Genomic DNA, 19,398 nt, shown 5'->3' on the forward strand with positions numbered 1-19,398 from the left:
GGTTGTAGGAATTACAGCTTAAAAGCCACATGCCAATTGAGTTGAATACGTCGTCTAATAATAATAATAAGCCAACATATATACTAATACCAATGTACTGAATGTACGATAAAATAAATCTGGCAACAATATTCAATCCCACATGTATTTGATAATACAGCTACTTGGAAGAGAAAAGGGAAGATAATGCCCCAAATACCCCTTATCTATCCTTTTAAGATGGAAATTGTCATCTCACATTGAGAAAAAAACTGTATGTGGACAGTAAGTTGTTAGTTTAGTTTATTTTCCTAAAGTGACCATGGCCTGTGAATGTGTGTGTGTGATGGCCGTGAAGTGCTCAGTGAATGGAAGTCAAACAGACGGAAAGAGAGAGAGAGAACAAAGCTTTTAAGTATTAACGCTGCTTCTCTCTTGACCCGGAGTAGATTTCCAAAGCACAGTGAGATCCATATTTAAAAACAACATTCACTGCACTATATTCCCGCTCTGCTCGCTAGCTCACGCTATCACATGGTATGAATAAAGATGCCACTCAAGTCAACAACAAGGGCAGCACACACAAACAACACTGAGGCGCTCAGGAAAGAGTTACATCGGCTTATGAAATCCATGTGGGGGCTTGTTGCGTGTGCATGCTCACAGACACAAGCACTGAAAGCCTGATCAAAGGGGCCATTATTGGAGACAATTGCACAGAAGTGCTGCTGCTCATGAGCTCCAGGTCTGCCTCTAACCCTTTCCCCCCTCCCTTCCTCCTTCCGAATCTCTCAGAGTTGTTCTTGACTCACCTGTCCCATGCAGTCAGCCAACCTCCCCAACATACTAGGGCTCGCCTAAGAACGTCCTTTGAGCCAGCATAGATGATCAGACTACATAGAATAGCCGTTTTCAGACATGACTTTCGGGGTAAGATTCAGGTCGGGACATTCACCACAGTTTGCCTTTCACATATGCACAGTGCAGCGGGAGGTTCTCTGCATAGAGTACACAACTGCAACAAATTGTCTGCAGGATTCAGATCAGGGGTGGAGCAGTCGGGTGCAGCAGGCAGAGGCAGGAGGTAAAGTATTATTTCTAATGCGGAGATCATGTGATTTTGTTTACAGTACATCAACACCAGCGTCAGTTCTTATCAACACAAACTCTCTTGACATCTTCGTTGGTGTCCTCTACGGCTATGGCGGTGCTTTTTAATCCTGTCATATATTTGATTGATTTTACTTATTTTAATTTTGGCATCTGTCGTATGTTGGGCTCGTCATCAAAACCCCTGCTCAATTGCGGTAAATCCTGGGATCATTGACTGCTCCAGACTTTCTGCAAATTTTTGAGGCCAGGAATAGAAAGTCTACGGAAACTCCAGAGGATTTCTCAGGAGGATTGCAGGAGTTGAGTGCATGTCTGAAAGCAGCTTATGTTCATCCGGATATCATTAAGATGATTAAGATGCATTTATTAGTCCCAAACACATGCACAGACATGCACAGGCACACTCATGCAGGTAGGGAAATTTAATCTCTGCTTTTAACCCATCTGGTGCAGGACAGACAGAGCAGTGAGCGACCATGTACGCATTCGGGGAGCAGATGTTGGGGGAGTAAGGTGCCTTTCTCAGGGGCACTAGACAGGGTAAGGAGACTCTTGGATTTTGGACAGATCAATCTAGGTTTGTCTTTTGTTGTCTCTCCGTGGAGTCGAACCGGAGACGAACCAGAGACCTTCTCTGCCCATAGTCCAAGTTTCTGCCACTAGACCACCGCCTCTCCAGCATCAGCATTTCCCCTTAATCACAAATACAGTCAAACGGGATTCCAGAGAAAGGAATGTTGCTATTGAAACTCATTACATTACATCCATTAGCGATACTTGGTTCATTAATTATTTTCCTTGACAGCCATGAGAGTGCGTTGACAGTTTAACATCTTTAACAACAAATTTATATTTTTCTATTAACTGTTTTTAAAAAAATGTAAAATTAATAATTTAAGGATGTTTTCAGATATTTAATTTATCTATTATTATTACTACTTTTTACTCCATACAAATTCAGTCATCATCGACATTAGGCCTGCATTAAATCTGTTAGGAGTATCCTAACTGATTTTCTTTCTGTGGTCATGAATAATAACTGGTGGATACATGGAATAACTGGGAGGCTGTTTTTTGGCTCTCTGATTTCAGGCATGTGACGCAGTAAGTCAATAGTTGATTTGTTCAGCTAAATGTGGGCAGTCTTCTGACATGAATTAAAACATATAATCACACAATACTTGAAAACAAATTAATGATCATGTTATAATTTATCCAACAATGTTGCACAAGATAGCAAGTTGATTGCAAGCCATTAAAAAGTCCATAACCCCCAAATATTCCTTTTACAAAAGGTTTTCCATTAACCACAGGGACAGTGATTTAGTCCCTCGCTCCACCAATCTGCACAATGGTGTCAGATTGTCAGTGTCTTACAAATGACAAGCCCCAAACTTTAAGTTCCACACACTTCATGAAGTGTGGAGCAAACTAAATGTTGCAAAAGTAACATGTGCACACACACAGACACACACACACATTCCTCATTCAGTGACTGACAGCTGGACTGCGAGGGATCATCATGACAACTTAGGGCAGAAGTTTGGCATCAGTCTCCGGGGCGGCTGAGCTGTGAGTTTACCCAGGTAAGACAGCTTTCCTCTGGGGAGAAACACGGACACTCTCCCTCCTATCCTTTTTAAACTTCCACCTCCTGTTTCCCTGTCAGCTCTTCCCTTTCCAATTCCTCTACCTTCCTTCTTCCTTGCATGAATTTCTTCTCTCTTCAGTCCTCTGCTCCTTTCTTCTCAATTTCTCTTCTCCTCCCCCACAACGATCACCATCCCTGACAAAGCCTTGAGCGGCAGCCAGCGGCCCCCAAGAGCCGACTGCCTTCCTGCTAAAAATAAGAGCTGAGAGAAGAATCGCACGGAGCTGCCACCAACTGAGGGGAAGCGAGAGAAAGGAATGAAAATGGGAGAGATCTTTAGAGGATTTGGAAAAAGAGAAGGAGAAAAGGGGGAAATCTAAACTGAAAGAAAGAGAATGGATGACCATTATTCAGGGGAAGAATGAGAGAGGAAACGAACCGTTATATGATCAAGTAAGGAATAAATAGCATTAAGGAAAGAGCGAGAGTAGATTCTGAGAAAATTTAAGACAGAGTAGAAAGTTGAGCAGATGGCGTTACCTGACCGGAGCTCATTAATACTCCAATACTCTGAGTACGCTAAATCTGATCTTGGTAAATCTGCAATGCACAGACTAAACAGCAGGAGTGGCATTCAGGAATTCTGAGTGTGTGTGTGTCTGTGTGTGTGTGTGTGTGGTGTGTGTGTGTGTGTGTGTGTGTGTGTGTGTGTGTGTGTGTGTGTATGTGTGCATGTGTGTGTGTGTGTGTGTGTGTGTGTGTGTGTGTGTGTGTGTGTGTGTGTGATAGAAACAGGTGCCAGGAGAGAATGAAAGAGAGAGAAGAAGAATAGGAATAACCAGATTATAAATATTTATAAAAGAGGAAGAGAGAGAGATGGCGGAGTTGCAGGGAAGGAGAAGATAACAGCGGAGGGGCGGAAGAGGAGAGACTGACTTCAGAGGCAGCACCGGGCGCATTTGGCTTGCCTTATCTTTTCTTTCCCGTCTCACCCGTTGCCTTTCTCGCTGCTGGAGTGTGCGCTAGCTGATTTGCAGCCTGCACTCCCTGTAGCTTGTGTGTGTGCGTGTGTGTGTGTGTGTGTGTGTGTGTGTGTGTGTGTGTGTGTGTGTGTGTGTGTGTGTGTGTGTTTGTGTGTGTGTGTGTGTGTTAGGAAGGGAAGGACAAAAAGTTCTTCCCTTATCTCCTCCTTCTCCACTCCCTTCCCTTAGAGACATAGATGAACACACAAAGGCCCATGCACCTGCTAACAGACATCTGCCGTTCTTGGGGTGTGCCAGTGTTGATGATGCTGACAACAATGGCGATAATGATGATGATAACAGAGCTGTTCTGCATGCTCAGACTCTTGTAGATGTACCAATTCAACAGCTTTTTACTGTCACTCGCCTGCATTCGAGGTCATTTCACTCCAGCTTCCAACAGATATCACATGGCGAAGATAAGGTTTACACTTTCTCCTAACTTGCAGAGATAAAATGCTTCCACTGGGGTCTGATTAAGAAAAAAGTCAAGGAAGAGAAGACTGAGCTTGAGAAAAGCTTTTACACTTCCCCTAGACATAAGGTAATGGCTACTTGTATCAGTTTTTTAATAATAAGTGTTTAGCTGCCAATCACGCAGCAGCAGTCAGCAGGTCAGGAGCTTCAATTAATGTTCACATCAACCATTAGATTGAAGAGTCACTTTGACCACGCATGGTCAAATAAGAATTGAGCCAAAAAACAACACATTCAGTGAGCACAAGTTCTGCGTTGATGAGGAGAATGGTCAGACTGGTTGGAGTTGATAGAAAGGCTTGGTAACTCGATAACTACTGTCTACTATTGCGGTGAGCAGTAGAGCATCTCAAAATATACAGGTCCAACCCTGAGGTGGATGATGCACAACAGCAGAGACTTCAGGTTCCATGCTTGTCCGCCAAGAACAGAAATCTGCAGCTGCAGACTCACCAACACTGGACAGTTAAAAATCTGAAATACGCAGCCTGGTCTGGTGAATGTAAATTAGTGCTAAAGCTAAACATATGCTCAGAATTTGGAGTCAACAGCATGAATCCATGGACCAAACCTGCCTTGTTTCTTTGAGTTTGAGTTTTTAGGACTTTGATTTTTGATTTTTAACTATGTACTTGTGGCACTCTGAGATTCTCGGATAAAGAGTGCCTTACAAATAAATTGTATTATTATTATTATTATTATTGTTTCAACAGTCCAGGTTGCTGGAGAGGTAATGGTTGGAGGAACGTTTTTCTGACACACTTTGGGCCTTAATACTGCAGAGTATTGCTCATCTCTTTAGGGCCTCACTTTGCCATATTCTAATGGTTACTTCCAGTAGAATAATGCTCCATGTCACAAACTGAAATTCTGGTTTCATGAAAATGACACTGTTTACAATATTTTCTGTGGGTACACAATGTCCAAACTAACTAATGGCTATTTAAGGCCTGAAAAACCTTTCAGCATTATCGACCTGGCATGTGTCCTCTCAACTGCTAAAATCTGTGGGTGGAGCCCTGCTGGTTACTGCAAATTTCTACCTTATAACAAAGGGGGATTATGGGATTCATTGCCAATTTAACTTAGACTAATTCTCTATCTACATTGAAATCCCTTCTGAAAACTCATTGTTTTATTATTATTGTATCTGTCTGGTTTTGTTTCTTCCTTGTAAAGCATTTTGTAACATTGTTAATAACAGTGCTGTACAAAAAATGTTTTTGGATTATTAATTTCAGTAAAAAGAAAAATAGAGCGAAAAACAAAAAACAAAAAACCTCATGCCGTGTCAGCCTAGAGGTTGACACAGGGACTTTTCTTGCACATGATCTGCTTTCAGACATGCACTGAACTCCGCAGATCCTCCATATTTTCTCCAGTTAACACAAAAGTCAGAGTGAGAGGCTCCGGATTATCTGCAGACTTTCTCCACCTGACCTCCTAGTATAAAGTCCGTTAGTCAAACTTGCGACAGACGCAAGAATGAAAAAGCAGACAATATATATATACTCCCGGCGAAAAGGTGTTGACACACACACAAAGAAGAAACCAATGATGATGTGTAAAGAGTTTGTGGCGTATAAGAGCCAATGCCGCTCTCTCTGTGTTGTAAAGAAAGTCATGTGATCCATGCAGAGGAATTAAAATGTCACTTCCTGCCTCTCGCCTGCACAATGCGGAGGATCTGTTGCCGTTGTGAATGCGTCTGGGCAGAGAACCCCCTGCTGTGTTGTGCATGTGTCAATGGCCAACTGTGGGTAAAATCCGGAGAATTGCCATGTCTGAAAACAGCTATGCTTTCTAATCTCTCTCCACTCATTCCCTGCCATCTCTCTACTGTTGTCTACAGTTATAAACACACCAGCAAAATACTTAAAAGGGGGGTTTGATCAAATAGAATGCAATGTTAAGTGCTGAACACAGGGTTAAGATCATCTTCTTGATCATTTTTGAAAAGCAAAGGGCGAAATCTCGGTGTGTTTTTCTCAGTGGTTCGTCCCTGCTGTTTCAACATAGAAGGAGGGCCCCTCAGGCTGTTGTCAGTGCTACACTACACTTATGAACTGGGACACCTCTGCTCATCACTCCACAACATGTAAAGAAAATAAATGCCGCAAGTTTTGCATGTGTACCCTAACAAAATGAATGTGTAGCACAAATGACTGTCGTTTGTGCCCAGAGGCAAGCACAAGATTCTCGTTTATCTTCTTTACAGGCAGCCATTGGATTTAATTCATTTCAGTTGCCTTGCAGACTCCCTGTCATCACAATGAACATCCAGTCAACTCTATCTATTTTCACATCTTTATCATTGTGTGGAAGGGGAGTTATCAGTGGATACAATTTTAGAACCCTCATTTGTGACATGTTAAAGATTTGTGAAACAGCAATCACAAAGTCCGGTATTCATGATCTCTGCTGCTCATGAATAGAAAGAGGGTGAATTCTTGTCTCTTTGTATGTTTAAAAGATGAGTCAACTCACATTTCTCAAATAAAAACACATGCCATGCTTTAGGAAATTGTCAGCTTTAAAGCAAAGAGTATTTTTAATGTGGAGCTCTGAAATTGGTACGGTCCTATAAAGGATTAGGATTATTGGAGAGAGGCGGTGGACTAGTGGCAGAAACTTGGACTATGGGCAGAAAAGGTCTCTGGTTCGTCTCTGGTTCGACTCCACAGAGAAACAACAAAAAGACGAACCTGGATTGAAATGTCCAAAAATCCAAGAGGATTCTCCCTACCCTGTCTTGTGCCCCTGAGCTAGGCACCTTACTCCCCCAACATCTGCTCCCTGTGCGCCGTACATGGCTGCTAACTGCTCTGTGTGTCCTGCACCAGATGGGTTAAAAGCAGAGGTTAAATTTGCCTACATTGCATGAGTGTGCCTGTGCATGTCTGTGCATGTGTTTGGGACTAATACATGTATTTTAATCTTAAGGATAAAACAACAACAAAGTGGCCTGAATGTAGCCCTGATTCTGGAAACTTCAAAGAATCTTTCCCAGTTTTCACTTTCAGCTTCGCAACCGGAGCAGGTAAATTTAGCCTAGCACTGACCCCAGCAGTAAAATGGATCATCACAAGGGCACCCACTTACAGAGGTCAGGCCTGACCTGCTCTGGATCCAGACACACAACTTTTAGAGATGCTGACCTAGCCAGTCGTTAAACTTCTTGACCTCGGACGGTAGTCCCAGCTCGGTGAAGTCTCCGGCGTGGATGAACACGTCTCCATATGGCATTACGATGCTGTCTGTCCGAGAGTGTGTGTCTGAGATGCACACAAAACGGGTGTAGCCAGGTTGCTTAGGCGTGTCGTGGGCCATTGGGTCCACCCTGGGAAGAATAAAAGAAGAGAAGACAAGAAAGTTGAGCGAATGTTGGAGGAAAAGGGGTCACTGCAGTTGTTGATGAACTTAAACAATACTGGAGAAAGACATACAGTGCTGTATGCATAATCTCTGCGGTAAGACACTGACAATGAAGTGTTTGAATAAGTATCCAGCAAAAATCTTCCCCACAGACTGAGAGAGAGGAGGAAACACTGAGAAGGTAGCGAGAGACCACGATAAAAGCAGAGCGGTGTAAGAGACAGAAAGAGAAATGTGCAGAGATAAAAAAATAAAAAAATACAGATGGAAAAAGAGCGGAGTCCTGTGGGATTTTCTGAGATTGTGCAGATCTATAGGGTCTCCAGAGGGAAGAGAGGAGCTGGTGAATAACCGTGGCCCAGTTTAGCAAGTTCTCCTCCAGGTACGATAACACCCAGCCATGCCTCCTCCTCCCCGTCCTTCTCTACACCCCACCACAAGAGAGAAGGCGATGAGGAGAGTTGGAATCCAGATAGACAAGCATGTTGGTTAGTCGGAGAGAAGTCTGCGACACGAAAGTGATAAAATACAAAAGAGAGTTCATAAATAATGTTTAACTTTCACTATTCAGTATAATAAAATGTAAACGAATGTGATGCTTTGTTGAGTCCCACAGATAAATTCTCTATGGTAGCATCAATATCACTCTGTGTAAAAGACAGCTTTAATTGCTATATAAACTGCATTTAAATAAAATCAAAGCCAGATTTAAAGTTTTATTTCAATTGTATGGTCCAAGCGCTGACACTTAAAGACACACCAATTTACCTGACATTAAAATCATCCATCGGTTTTAAAGGCTGATGATCCTACAAACATCCTAACTCCCTTAAAACACTAAGTAAATAACAGCTGAGGTTCAAATAGTAGCATGGACTAAAAAAATAAAGATGTAAAGACCAGATGTAAGAGCAGTGTAAGACAATGACAGCAGAATGTGCCCTTCACAGCACGAGTTCCCTCAGTGATGTTTGACTTTAACGTTCGTCTATGATCACTAAGAGGATCACATCAAATCATGTGACGCCTTATCGTAGATGTTTTGAGTGTTAATGGCTATTGTATGAGATTCGGTTATTATTTGAAAACCAGCTTTAATTGGTAATTTGTGCTAGTGTAAGAAAAATAAAACCAGGGACAGCACCGCTTCCTGAGAGGTTGCCGAACTGACGACTTAATGATGAAAAATCGTATTGAAATCAGATCATTTTCTTTGGAAAATCAGGCTCATGAGAAGTTTCAGCAAAAGAGTTGCTAATAGGGGACTATTGTCATGTTTGGAGGAACGTTTTGTTGACACACTTTGGGCCTTAATACAAATCAATCAATGGTTTGAATGTCTGCATACTGCAGAGTATTGCTCATCTCTTTAGGGCCTCACTTTTCCATATTCTAATGGCTACTTTAAGTAGAATAATGCTCCATGTCACAAACTGAAAGGCATATGAGAAAGAACAAATTAATAACAAAAATAAAAATAACCAATGTTTTCCACAAAGGCTGTCTGTCCAGCTTGTTAGTTTATTGAGGTTTATTGGGGTCTTATAGTTTTATTTCCCTGTTTAGTATGTAAAAATGGTTTATTTTTAATCGTCAAGTAATTATCAAGGTTTATCTTGTCACTGAGTCATTTTCTCCTGCTTTCTGTGACATGCAGTAAATGCTCATTCCTTATTTCCTTCCCCTAATTTTAAATAACTCACTGCAGGTTAACAATTAGATTAACTCATTAAAATGTCCAATAATTGAAATATGAATATGAAGAACAGTAGCTTTAGAATGTAATAGAGGCACCAACTTTGAGCTTTTACAGCCATTTTTTCTTCAGGCGGTCAAGTCCCCAAACTCCATAGCTGCCTACATTTTCTCATTGGCTTTTAACTCTATATCCATGTGGAAAGTCTTGAATAATGCAATTGATTTAGTGACAAAATGTCCATATCATGATGCCATGGTCAACGTTTTCTCCAAGCCAAGGAAGGTAAAGTGTAACAATGAATGATGCTCACTTTGTTCATGATGTGCCACTTTTTCAAAGGTCATTCTTATGCTATAAAAATATTTCTTTAATTCTTTTAATGAGAGTGCTCGCACCTTTTGCATTTCTGGCTGCCTCGTGTTTTTCCGCTAGATGCATATCGTTGAGTTTTTTTGGGGGGGGGGTAAGCACCAATCTGCCTGGTGAAAGAATTTTGGACCAAACACTGTTATCCAGTTTTTGGCATATTAACTGTGATATGATAAACCAAAAAGGAAAAAAAAAGAAAATTACCATTATCTTTTGATTGTTCCATCTGGTTTCCACTGCCACTACTCTAACTGTTGGAACATGTGCCAGCAGTTTCACCAACTGTCTCCTGACAAATATGCTCATGCTATATCAATATAACTTTCGTCAAAGACGACCTTAGAGCGCCTTCTTTGTGTGTGGCAGTCGTAAATGTGACTCCGGGAAGGATGTAGTTAGCAGACCAATCACAGCCTTGCGGGCTGCGTGAGGCTTGCGTAGCTTTGTCATGTAGTTACAAAAATTGGGCGATGCATGCAAGCACGCAAGAAGTGGTACACAAGAACGCAAGGGGCACGCAAAGGGCTCTTGCGTGTCCTTGCGTCTGATCAGAGCCAGAATTCACAGGAAAATACTCTGAAAAAAGTATAACTGACAGCGATATTAGCTGCCCTGCTGTAAACAGTGTAAATCTACTCACATGTGGACGTGTGGTGGCTGGAAGCGTCCCTGGTTGATGTTGTAGAAGGTGAAGGCCTGAGTGGGATTGGTGCTGTACTCGTCCACCTCCACCGTGGTCCTGTTGCCTCGCTGGGCCTGTGACTGAGCCTGCGACTGCTGCCGCCTCGCCGCCATAATCTCTGACAGGGTGAAGGCCATGGCAAAGGGGACCCAGAGCAGAGTGGGTGGAGTCAGGTCCGGAACTTTAGCTAATTGCTGTTTTTGCTTTAGGTCTGTGGGTGGAAAGTACCAAACCTGAAAGGGGGGCTGCAGCAAAGGGGTCCCGACAGGCTCAAACCCTCACAGAGCTCCCAGTCACAGTGTGCTGAGGAGAGAACATTGACTCCTCCCTCGTTCTAATCTTCACAACTCCTCGGCACCTGAGACACACAGAAGACATGATTAGCCAATCAATCAGGTTTAAATGTACATTTTATGATAAAGTAATGATTCTTTCATTCCATTCTTAAATGTCAGCATATGTTGATTGTATCATTGTAAATGGGATATTTTTGAGTTTTTGACAGCTGGTCAGATAATGCGAGACATTTCAAGGCGTCTGCTAGAAAAGGCTGTGTAGTTGTGATGGATTTTGTCATTTTAAAGGCTAAACAACTATCAAATTAGAAGTAAAATCTGCTCAAAATCAAAAGATGCATAACCTTGTTGGACTGGCAATGGGGAGTCAAATATTTAAAATACATACTTATTAATGTATGGAAAACAGAGATGATGTCTCGCTAATTCAATGCATTTTTTTGTGAGGGAAAAAATGAATATAAAATTAAATTAAATCAAAAATTGTCTAATCAACCAAAGATTTCGCGCCCCCCCTGCGGTACCTCCGCGGACCCCCTTGGGGTCGCGGATCCCCTCTTGAAGACATCTGCCCTAGACAATTCACCTGTTTGTTTGGCAGCTGTTTCTCTGATACAGATTTAAACTTGTTAACACAATAATGACTGGAGCTCTATAATCTGAGCTCTTTTTATTATTTCTTTATTTGTGTACATGCTGTCCTACACTTCTTTAGCTTTAATTAATTGATGATTTAGATTTTCAGGTGCCATAATCCATAAATGCTCAGCTGGGCAGCCAAGCTTTATGAGGCTCTGGCAACTGCCTCGCCAGAGCAGAGCCTCTGAGAGGTGCTAAGAAGATGGGGATGCTGGGAGAAGGAGGTGGTAATTTGGGGACTAGAATCTTTGGCAAAGTCCGCCCAGACCGCCATGCAATGTCGGTGTGCCATCTGACACAGTCATTCTGACTGTGTCGGAAAAATCATCGGTTCCTTATATCTATCAGATAATTCCACCACAATTTCAATCCTTTTAGATCGTCGATTAAATCCATTTACAGTCATCTTTTTGACTTTGTAAGACAAGTTAACCTGACTCAGAATTTGTTATTGAAGTGTGTACTTCGTGTTCATTTTTGTATGCAAATCTGCTCTCACAAAATTTAACGGGTACACATGTTTTACATGGTTAGAGAGTATTCACACTGGAGTCAGGCCTGAAAACAACACAAGCCCGGATCCAGCAAGTCCAGGACAAATCAACACATCCATGAATATATATATACAATTTTGTCTTAATAAAATCCATTTCTGTGTTTGAAAATGTTCCCATCTTTTAAAATGAAACACTCTACTGCTCACACCCACATCACACAGCTACTGGCAGGATGTGTAGAAGAATGAGGGTTTGAACTCCTTTCTCATCAGCTTTTTTTGTTTAGACACAGACCACCACCCAATGTTCTTGCCGCTTTTCTAGTTTCCAGTATCAGAGTAAACTATGCACAGAATTTGTGAACTTATATTTACATTATACATTAATTAAAAAAGTGTATTTTCTTAATTTATGTTTTGTTTTTATGTAGATGGTCTGTATTTACATAGTGCTTTTCTAGACTCGACCACTCAAAGTTTGCCATTCCCCCATTCACACACACATTCATACAGTGCATCTAGCAGCACTTATTTTTTGGTTCTCCGAGGGCCAATTCGGGGTTCAGCACCTTGCCCAAGCACATTTCGGCTTACAGATCGGGATGACTGGGGAACGAACAGACAACCTTCTGGTTGGAGGACGAATGCTCTACCCTATAATCATTTATAAAAAGGTATATGGTTTAACTGTAATCCTCACTTATATGGTTTGATAACGACATGAGAATGACACATTTCTGGACATTTCTTTACTATTCACTTTACAACTAATTTGAATGTTTGCCTACATTAGCCTTCTAGATGAAGTTATGTTTTGATTCTGCCCCCTGTCAAAATTATTATGACTCGGTACAGACATGGTCCATCACTCTGCTTCAGGGGATTCCGGAGTAAAAAGGTCCCCCCCTCAGGGAGCCCTCTTGTGATCCGGGTCACTCCATTTTTCCGTGGCTTACAAAGTAAGTCCTGCTTCACACATCTATGCCCAAAGTAGAAATCAGTGAAAAAGACTCAAATAAAGCTTTGCTCAGTATAGAGAAAAGTCAAAATCTGACCCTGATGAGGCTAACAGAAGAGCTGATGCGGAAAAATGGTACCCCGAGGTGGAACATCACTGCTAGGTCCAGAGAGAGAATGTTTCCTTGAAGGCTCACAGGATCTGGTGTCTTTAGGACAAGTAATAATGATCTAAGACACATATACATCAACATCCCTGACAGACTCTGTGTGATCACTATCACGTCTCCACTGACGATGAGAATAACAATAATCATTGAGCAACTGCTCTAGAAAGTACAGCTACTACTCATCCTGGTGACTTTTCTGTTCCAGGATTTTGGAATGAAATTGATTTTGAATGCACAAAACTGTGCTTAAAAATTTGTAAATGTCACAGCTTTGCAATCTGGAGCAACTGTTGAACCAAAACTCACGAATAAAAGAGAAACAGTGCAAATTAAAGACAAGGTTCAAAATCACAATTCACAGAGATTCTGAGGGAATCTTTGGAGCTCTGTGGCTTCCGCCGCAATAAGACATGTTAATGACAGTAACACGGTCGCGGTCCTCCCAATGTCCTTTTATCTATTTCTGCCACATGAGGATACAGGATTCTCAAGTGCATCTGAATGTGTCACTGAATTACAATGTCTGTTTTATGCAAAGCCGGAATACTCTGAGCACTGTGTGAAGCTCGGTGAAATATGGTGAAAAGATAAAGGAAAATTCTAGGTGGATTTTAAATTTTTCATCAAGATGTGAAAATATCAAAGAATAAAAGCACCATTCCTTATTTTAAAGATTCAACCTTTCCCTGTGTTACCTTTAATTTTAACTTCAGGTATACAGCTGTTTTCATTCACCTTTGGCTCAGAAAATGTTACTAGCTTTAGTAAAAATCCTTCAGCAAATTACTGAATTGCTTGTGTGGATGATCAGCTTCTTGTCCCTGTGCAGAGCTGGGACTCCTCTTGTGAGCTCAGCGGTTCTACAGTCTGCGTTCAGCTAAACTCAAGTTGGACGAAACTTTCAATACATGCTGACCCGTGCACGGGGCTGCACGCAGACCGACCTGCACTCGGACACATCGTGTACATGTGGTTACATGAAAACATTAAAGCGTCCCTGCTGGAGAGGACGTAAACACACGTCTTCACTAAAACCTGCAGACTGTCCAGCTGACCCCCGCCCCCCCCCCCCACAGATGAGAGGAAACACGGCTCTGGAAACGACATGAACTGGGAATATACGCAGCACCGTGCGTGTCTGGTGCAAACCTGTCCTCCAGAACCGCGTATGATGCGCTTTAACAACATCATGAGAGCAAAGAGAAGATGAGGAGAACCAACCTACCGGCTCCTGCTGACAGCCGCAGTCAAGTTGCTCAGTGCTGGATGTGGAGAGAGGGACGGAGTCTGCACAGTGAGGGAGACGCGCTGGGCAGTTTGAATGCGCATCCCCGTGGTGTACCGGTGCAGCGTGGTGGATCCTCTCTCTCTCTCTCTCTCTCTCTCTCTCTCTCTCTCTCTCTCTCTCTCTCTCTCCACAATGAGGAGGACCGAGCTGCTGCTCATTCCCGCTGAAATCCCCGTGCGGTTGCTGATGCCAGGAGCATCAATCCTTATTCCTCCAATTTATTCTCTACACCCTAAGAAGAACCCTTTTTTTTATATACATAGCTTATTCATTAATTCTACCATTTCACTGTTTACACGTGGCCTAATTTAAAAAGCATCTATTTTTGTTGTTTAGTTATATATTTGTGAAAGATGTATTCAGAGCATAACACTGTGGTAACAATGTTCCAATAAGCCCCGCATTCAAATTTAGCAAAGTAAAACCTGGAAAGGTTAATTTCATCAAAGTGTAGCAGGATGGGCCTTTAATTAGTGCTGCAGTACCGGCCTATCACGGTTGGTTGCGCTGCCTATAAAGGTGAGTGGTTGTGCACTGGGAGCTCTCTTGCCTTGGAGCTACAGACTGCCCCGCCTCCTGTTATCACCCTCACCTGGCCGCCTCACCTGATCGCCTTTTCAGCTGGGTCGTGCAGCTCGCCGTTGTTTGGTATGTAGTAGTTGTTTGCGTCTGTGTACCTTCTAAACTTTGCACAAGTCCTCAACATTGGCTTCCATCCGCCGGTTGCAGCGGGGAGCGATCAGCTGATCGATCGAGTTGCACGTAATTGTGCTGCTCGACGCAAGTGATCCCCTTCCTCCCCTTTGATGTTCATTCAACTCCTGACGGTATGTGGATAAGATGACGCTAACTCAAGTTACCACAGTTGTTGTTCAGCTTCTAGAACAAATGTATTTTTCTATGGCAGGGTTGACGTGTGTGTGGGCGGTTTCTGCCCCCCCCCCCCTCTTCACGCTGCTGTTGGCCGGCTGCTGTTTTGCCCACTGGCTTATATAGCCAACACATCCACATCCATCCTCTGCATCTCCTACTGTGCTGTACCTGCCACCGAGTATGGTGACTGCTGCCTCATCATCAGTCTCATCTTAATCTATTCAGTTAACCGACTTCTAACTGATCTTATTGATGATATTATTTGTGTTTTGTGGTTTGCTTTGCATGTTTTTGGTTTAATTCGTTTTCAGTCTCATCTTAATCTATTCAGTTAACCGACTTCTAACTGATCTTATTGATGATATTATTTGTGTTTTGTGGTTTGCTTTGCATGTTTTTGGTTTAATTCGTTTTCAGTCTCATCTTAATCTATTCAGTTAACCGACTTCTAACTGATCTTATTGATGATATTATTTGTGTTTTGTGGTTTGCTTTGCATGTTTTTGGTTTAATTCGTTTTCTTAGTTATTTTGGTTTGGCTTAATTGCTTTACCTATTTGGATTTATCAGTTTGGATAAATCACCATTACTTTTGATTTAATTTCTCTGTTAGTTTTCTTTTGTTTGCATTTATTGAGTTTGTTTAAGTTTTGGGTTGAAGTGAACATATTTTATTGCAAAGTCATGTTTAAAGATTATATATATTAATTAAAAGGAATTGAAATTGTATGCTGGACCCAGTCTCAAGCTTTCATTAGTAATGAACTTGTGTGCTTCAACTTTAAGGTTAATCTAACTCTCCAGGTGAAATTCCTGGGGTGGCCTTGCTGGCAACTTGTCACTAGTTCAACTAAAACTTCATCTTATTGGTCCCTCGAACGTCGAATGCCACAAAAGGGCAGAGTGAGCCATATTGTTATAATTCATCGTATTTAATTTGACAACAATTCCATCGACACAAGGCATTATTTTAGAGTTTCAAGTTTATTCTCATCATTTCATTTCAGATGAGATAAGATTAGACAAGAATTCTTTATCAGTCCCACAATGGGGAAATATTAAGAACATTTATTCTCAATATGCACTAATATCTCTGATTTCATTTGACTTTATCTTCAACGTTTCCACTTTCTTGAATAAATGTTAAAATAAAGAACTCAACTTTTCATTTTTTTTCATTAGCCTGTGTAATGTGTGTAAAACTGAAGAGACTGAGCTCATCCTCATTCAATCCTCCACAGTCTGAGAGGAAGAGAGGTCTTGAACTTGCCCAGCTCACTGTATGTTCCGCCATGTACAAGTGAAGCTGTGCATGATGCATAACATTATTTCAACAATCAAATTATTATAGATTATAAACATTTTAAATAGTTGGATTCATTGATTCATCAAGACAATTGTTTTTTTAGTAGTACATTGTCCCAATTATATCCACAGGGGTCTGGAATACAATTTAAAATAGTACAACAATTATTCAAAAAACTGTTTCCTGAATCATGTATTTATTATGTATATGGTATATTCCTATGTTCTGAATACAAGTAAACTTTTTTGATAAATTGTCTTTGTGATGCCAGTGAATCTTCTGTCCACCCATCCTTCCGCTGAATGGATGGATGGAGACATTTGTTTTGGTTTGACAAGCAAATCAAACAGATCAGTGAATAAGTTGAGAAGCTTCGGGCCTGTTAAATCTCTGTATTTGTGCTGAAATGAAAAAGAGAACTAATCCCCATCATTTACGGGCCATGTGAGGGATAATCAGCCAAATCACAAATTACAGCTTTTCACCACCTCTGCACCTGTTTGTCTGTGGGTAATTGGATGGGGGTGTAGGAAGGTGGTGAGCTAAACAAACAGACCACAATCTGGAGCTCAGTCATTCCATTACGGGCAGGCTTCGAGTGACAGTGGAGGCATCACAGGCTGGGTTAGTCTGCCATCTGCTGGTGAAGTGTGAATTTGTCGCTTCTTCCGCCACTATCTGTTGAGCAGCGCGCCATAACTGCTGGGCCGAGGAAGGTATGGAGGGGAAAGCAGAAGTAAGAAAAGAAATGATGTGGCAACTGTTCAAATATGTTATTATCTCAAAAGTTCTGATTTCTTTCTCATTTCAACTTACAGATTTGGTTATTGGTAATTGTGCACAATGTATACACCGCTGCAGTGTACTGGTTTGGTGGTTGTATATCTGTATGTCTGGTATTCATGGACATGTACAGGCTCTCATTAATTATCAATCTCATAACATATGAGGCACAGAGCTAAGCATCAGTTTTTTCACAGAATATTTACCAAGTGCTCTTGTGAAAAGACCCATTGTCATTTAATTAGTCTGATAACAGAACCTACAAAAACTTTGCTGCATAATAAAAACAAATCACATGAATAAAAGTGTAAACAATGAAAGAATGATGTTGCGTGTTTGCTTTCATTGTGTAATTTACTGCTCAGTTGTGACCACGGCACATATATTGTTCCTTTCATTTTTAGGTGTGTAAAGTTGACAAACCTGTTTTTCATGCTTCTGTGTTTGTCAAGCTGCCATTCTTTATTAGACACATGCACGGTGAGGAAACTGTACTTGCACATTAAGAAATAATGTAAAGCCTATGTAAACAAGCAGATTACTTTATCATCTATGTGTAAGATTTGCAGTGTGTTTAGGAAGTTTGAGACAGAATATTGTTTCACAAGTAAGTTCAGCGTGTACTCTGTGTGTGGTGATAAGGGTGAGAGAGAGAGAGAGAGCATGTGACGGTGAGGCTGGTGACTGGTGAGGAGAGTTAGAATACACAGAATACATCCTGTAGAATGTCTAATACACCAGGTGAATCCATTTAATAAGACCCAACAACAGCGGTTGCATCATACTTGCCTCACTCAACCTAAGCTCTTTCTTTCTCAATTTATATCCAGTGAACTTTCAGCAGAATGACTGATGGAGGAAAGGCAACAAGATAGTGAAATGAGAGAAATCTCAGCATCTGGCACAGTTGCATTTGCCCACAGATGCTGGCTGCTGATTGGGGGTCCTGGAAAGATCACACAGGAAATATTAGATATGCCTGTCAAATATGATTAATGACCAACAGCAAAGCAACTGATTAGTTACAGTAATGAGGACAGAGACTGCCAGTCAGAGTTATAGGCCCCTTGGTCCCCAGATTATTCTGTAACCCAAGCATGTGTAATTCTTTTATTTATGTCTTAAAAATACAGTGTCAAATTTGCATGAATTTAACTGCTGTTCTGAGGGGAGGAGACACATCAACGAAGAAAGACACAGATGCATAACTACAGTTTGTAAGATGACGTGTTTATTTCTCCTCTAACCGATGGTGGTTGCAGATTGACAATGAGAAAAGTTTCATGTAATGCTGCAGTGGTATAAAACACTGAGTACAATGGAAAAACATTCAATCTAAAATAAATATGAATGGGTGGATGTAAAAATGTAATGTAAAGCAGCATCTCACTTTTTTGTTTGTGAACTGGGGTCAATAATTAATACTGCAGATACATCATGTAGAAATCAGACACAAAAGATCACATAATTTAGATATGGCATCAGGGGGTGTGTGGAATTGCCTGGAAAGTCATACTGGACAACACCAGAAATTGGTGCAAATATGTGACTACAGCTCCACATCTTTGGACGTCCCCTGTTGAGTCCCACAGGGATCAGTGTTAGGCCCCTGTTTGTACTCTACTCTATAAATGACATATGTGAGGTATCCAACATTTTGAAATCTGTTTTACTTTATACCAATATTTGTTTACTATGGTACAAATCTAAAGGAGCTTTAGAGGTGGTTTCTATTAAACTCATGGATCCATTGCAAATCTTTTATGAGAGGAGGAGAAGAGGAATAAAAAACAATTTGACATACTTTATGTAAAAAGAGAGAACTACAGCAATGTCGTGGAGGATGGACACTGGGGGAGAGTAGACATTCTAAATGTCATCTTAAAATATGACAGGAAAAGGTGATCACCCAAGGCAAATAATGAAAACTTCTGAATGTCAACAGTTATGGAACATCTGAAACAAGTTATGGAAGGTTTGTTCCAATTCTGAATGGTTTTATTATGGCTGTTATTTATGGTATGACAGCCTCTATTTAACAATCCAGTTTGTCAGGCTTCACTTTGAGTGTGTTTCAGTATAAATGCTTGATTAACTTAACAGATTTTTACTTTAAAAGGTTGTACAGGACTTTTAAGAATAAAAAGTAAAATAAGACCAAGTAAGAGAATTTCAATGTAACGTCTGAATGATTATGAGTGTCTCGGATGTAGCAACCAGATCTGCTGTGCAGATTGTGTCGCTTGAAGATAAGAACACCATTAGCAGAGTCAGCTAAATTTC

General features: G+C 41.2%; 1 protein-coding gene across 2 annotated transcripts in view; it reads right to left on the bottom strand.

The window, feature by feature from the left end:
* The window catches only part of mpped1 (metallophosphoesterase domain containing 1), an 84,549-nt gene extending 70,376 nt beyond the window's left edge, over window positions 1–14,173 (bottom strand). Inside the window, exons 1-4 of one of the 2 annotated variants that reach the window (XM_062383350.1) lie at window positions 14,091–14,173; window positions 10,541–10,665; window positions 10,266–10,425; window positions 7,341–7,522 (exon numbers count right to left, since the gene is read on the bottom strand). In XM_062383350.1, the coding sequence (XP_062239334.1) occupies window positions 7,341–7,522; window positions 10,266–10,420 (337 nt within the window). In that variant the 5' untranslated portion in view covers window positions 10,421–10,425; window positions 10,541–10,665; window positions 14,091–14,173. Of the gene's footprint in view, window positions 1–7,340; window positions 7,523–10,265; window positions 10,666–14,090 lie in introns of both variants that reach the window. The other variant, XM_062383349.1, reaches the window with a different exon arrangement.
* Window positions 14,174–19,398: the final 5,225 nt, after the last annotated feature.

The sequence above is a fragment of the Platichthys flesus genome, chromosome 23, assembly GCF_949316205.1.
Source record: "Platichthys flesus chromosome 23, fPlaFle2.1, whole genome shotgun sequence".
Classification (NCBI taxonomy): Eukaryota; Metazoa; Chordata; class Actinopteri; order Pleuronectiformes; family Pleuronectidae; genus Platichthys; species Platichthys flesus.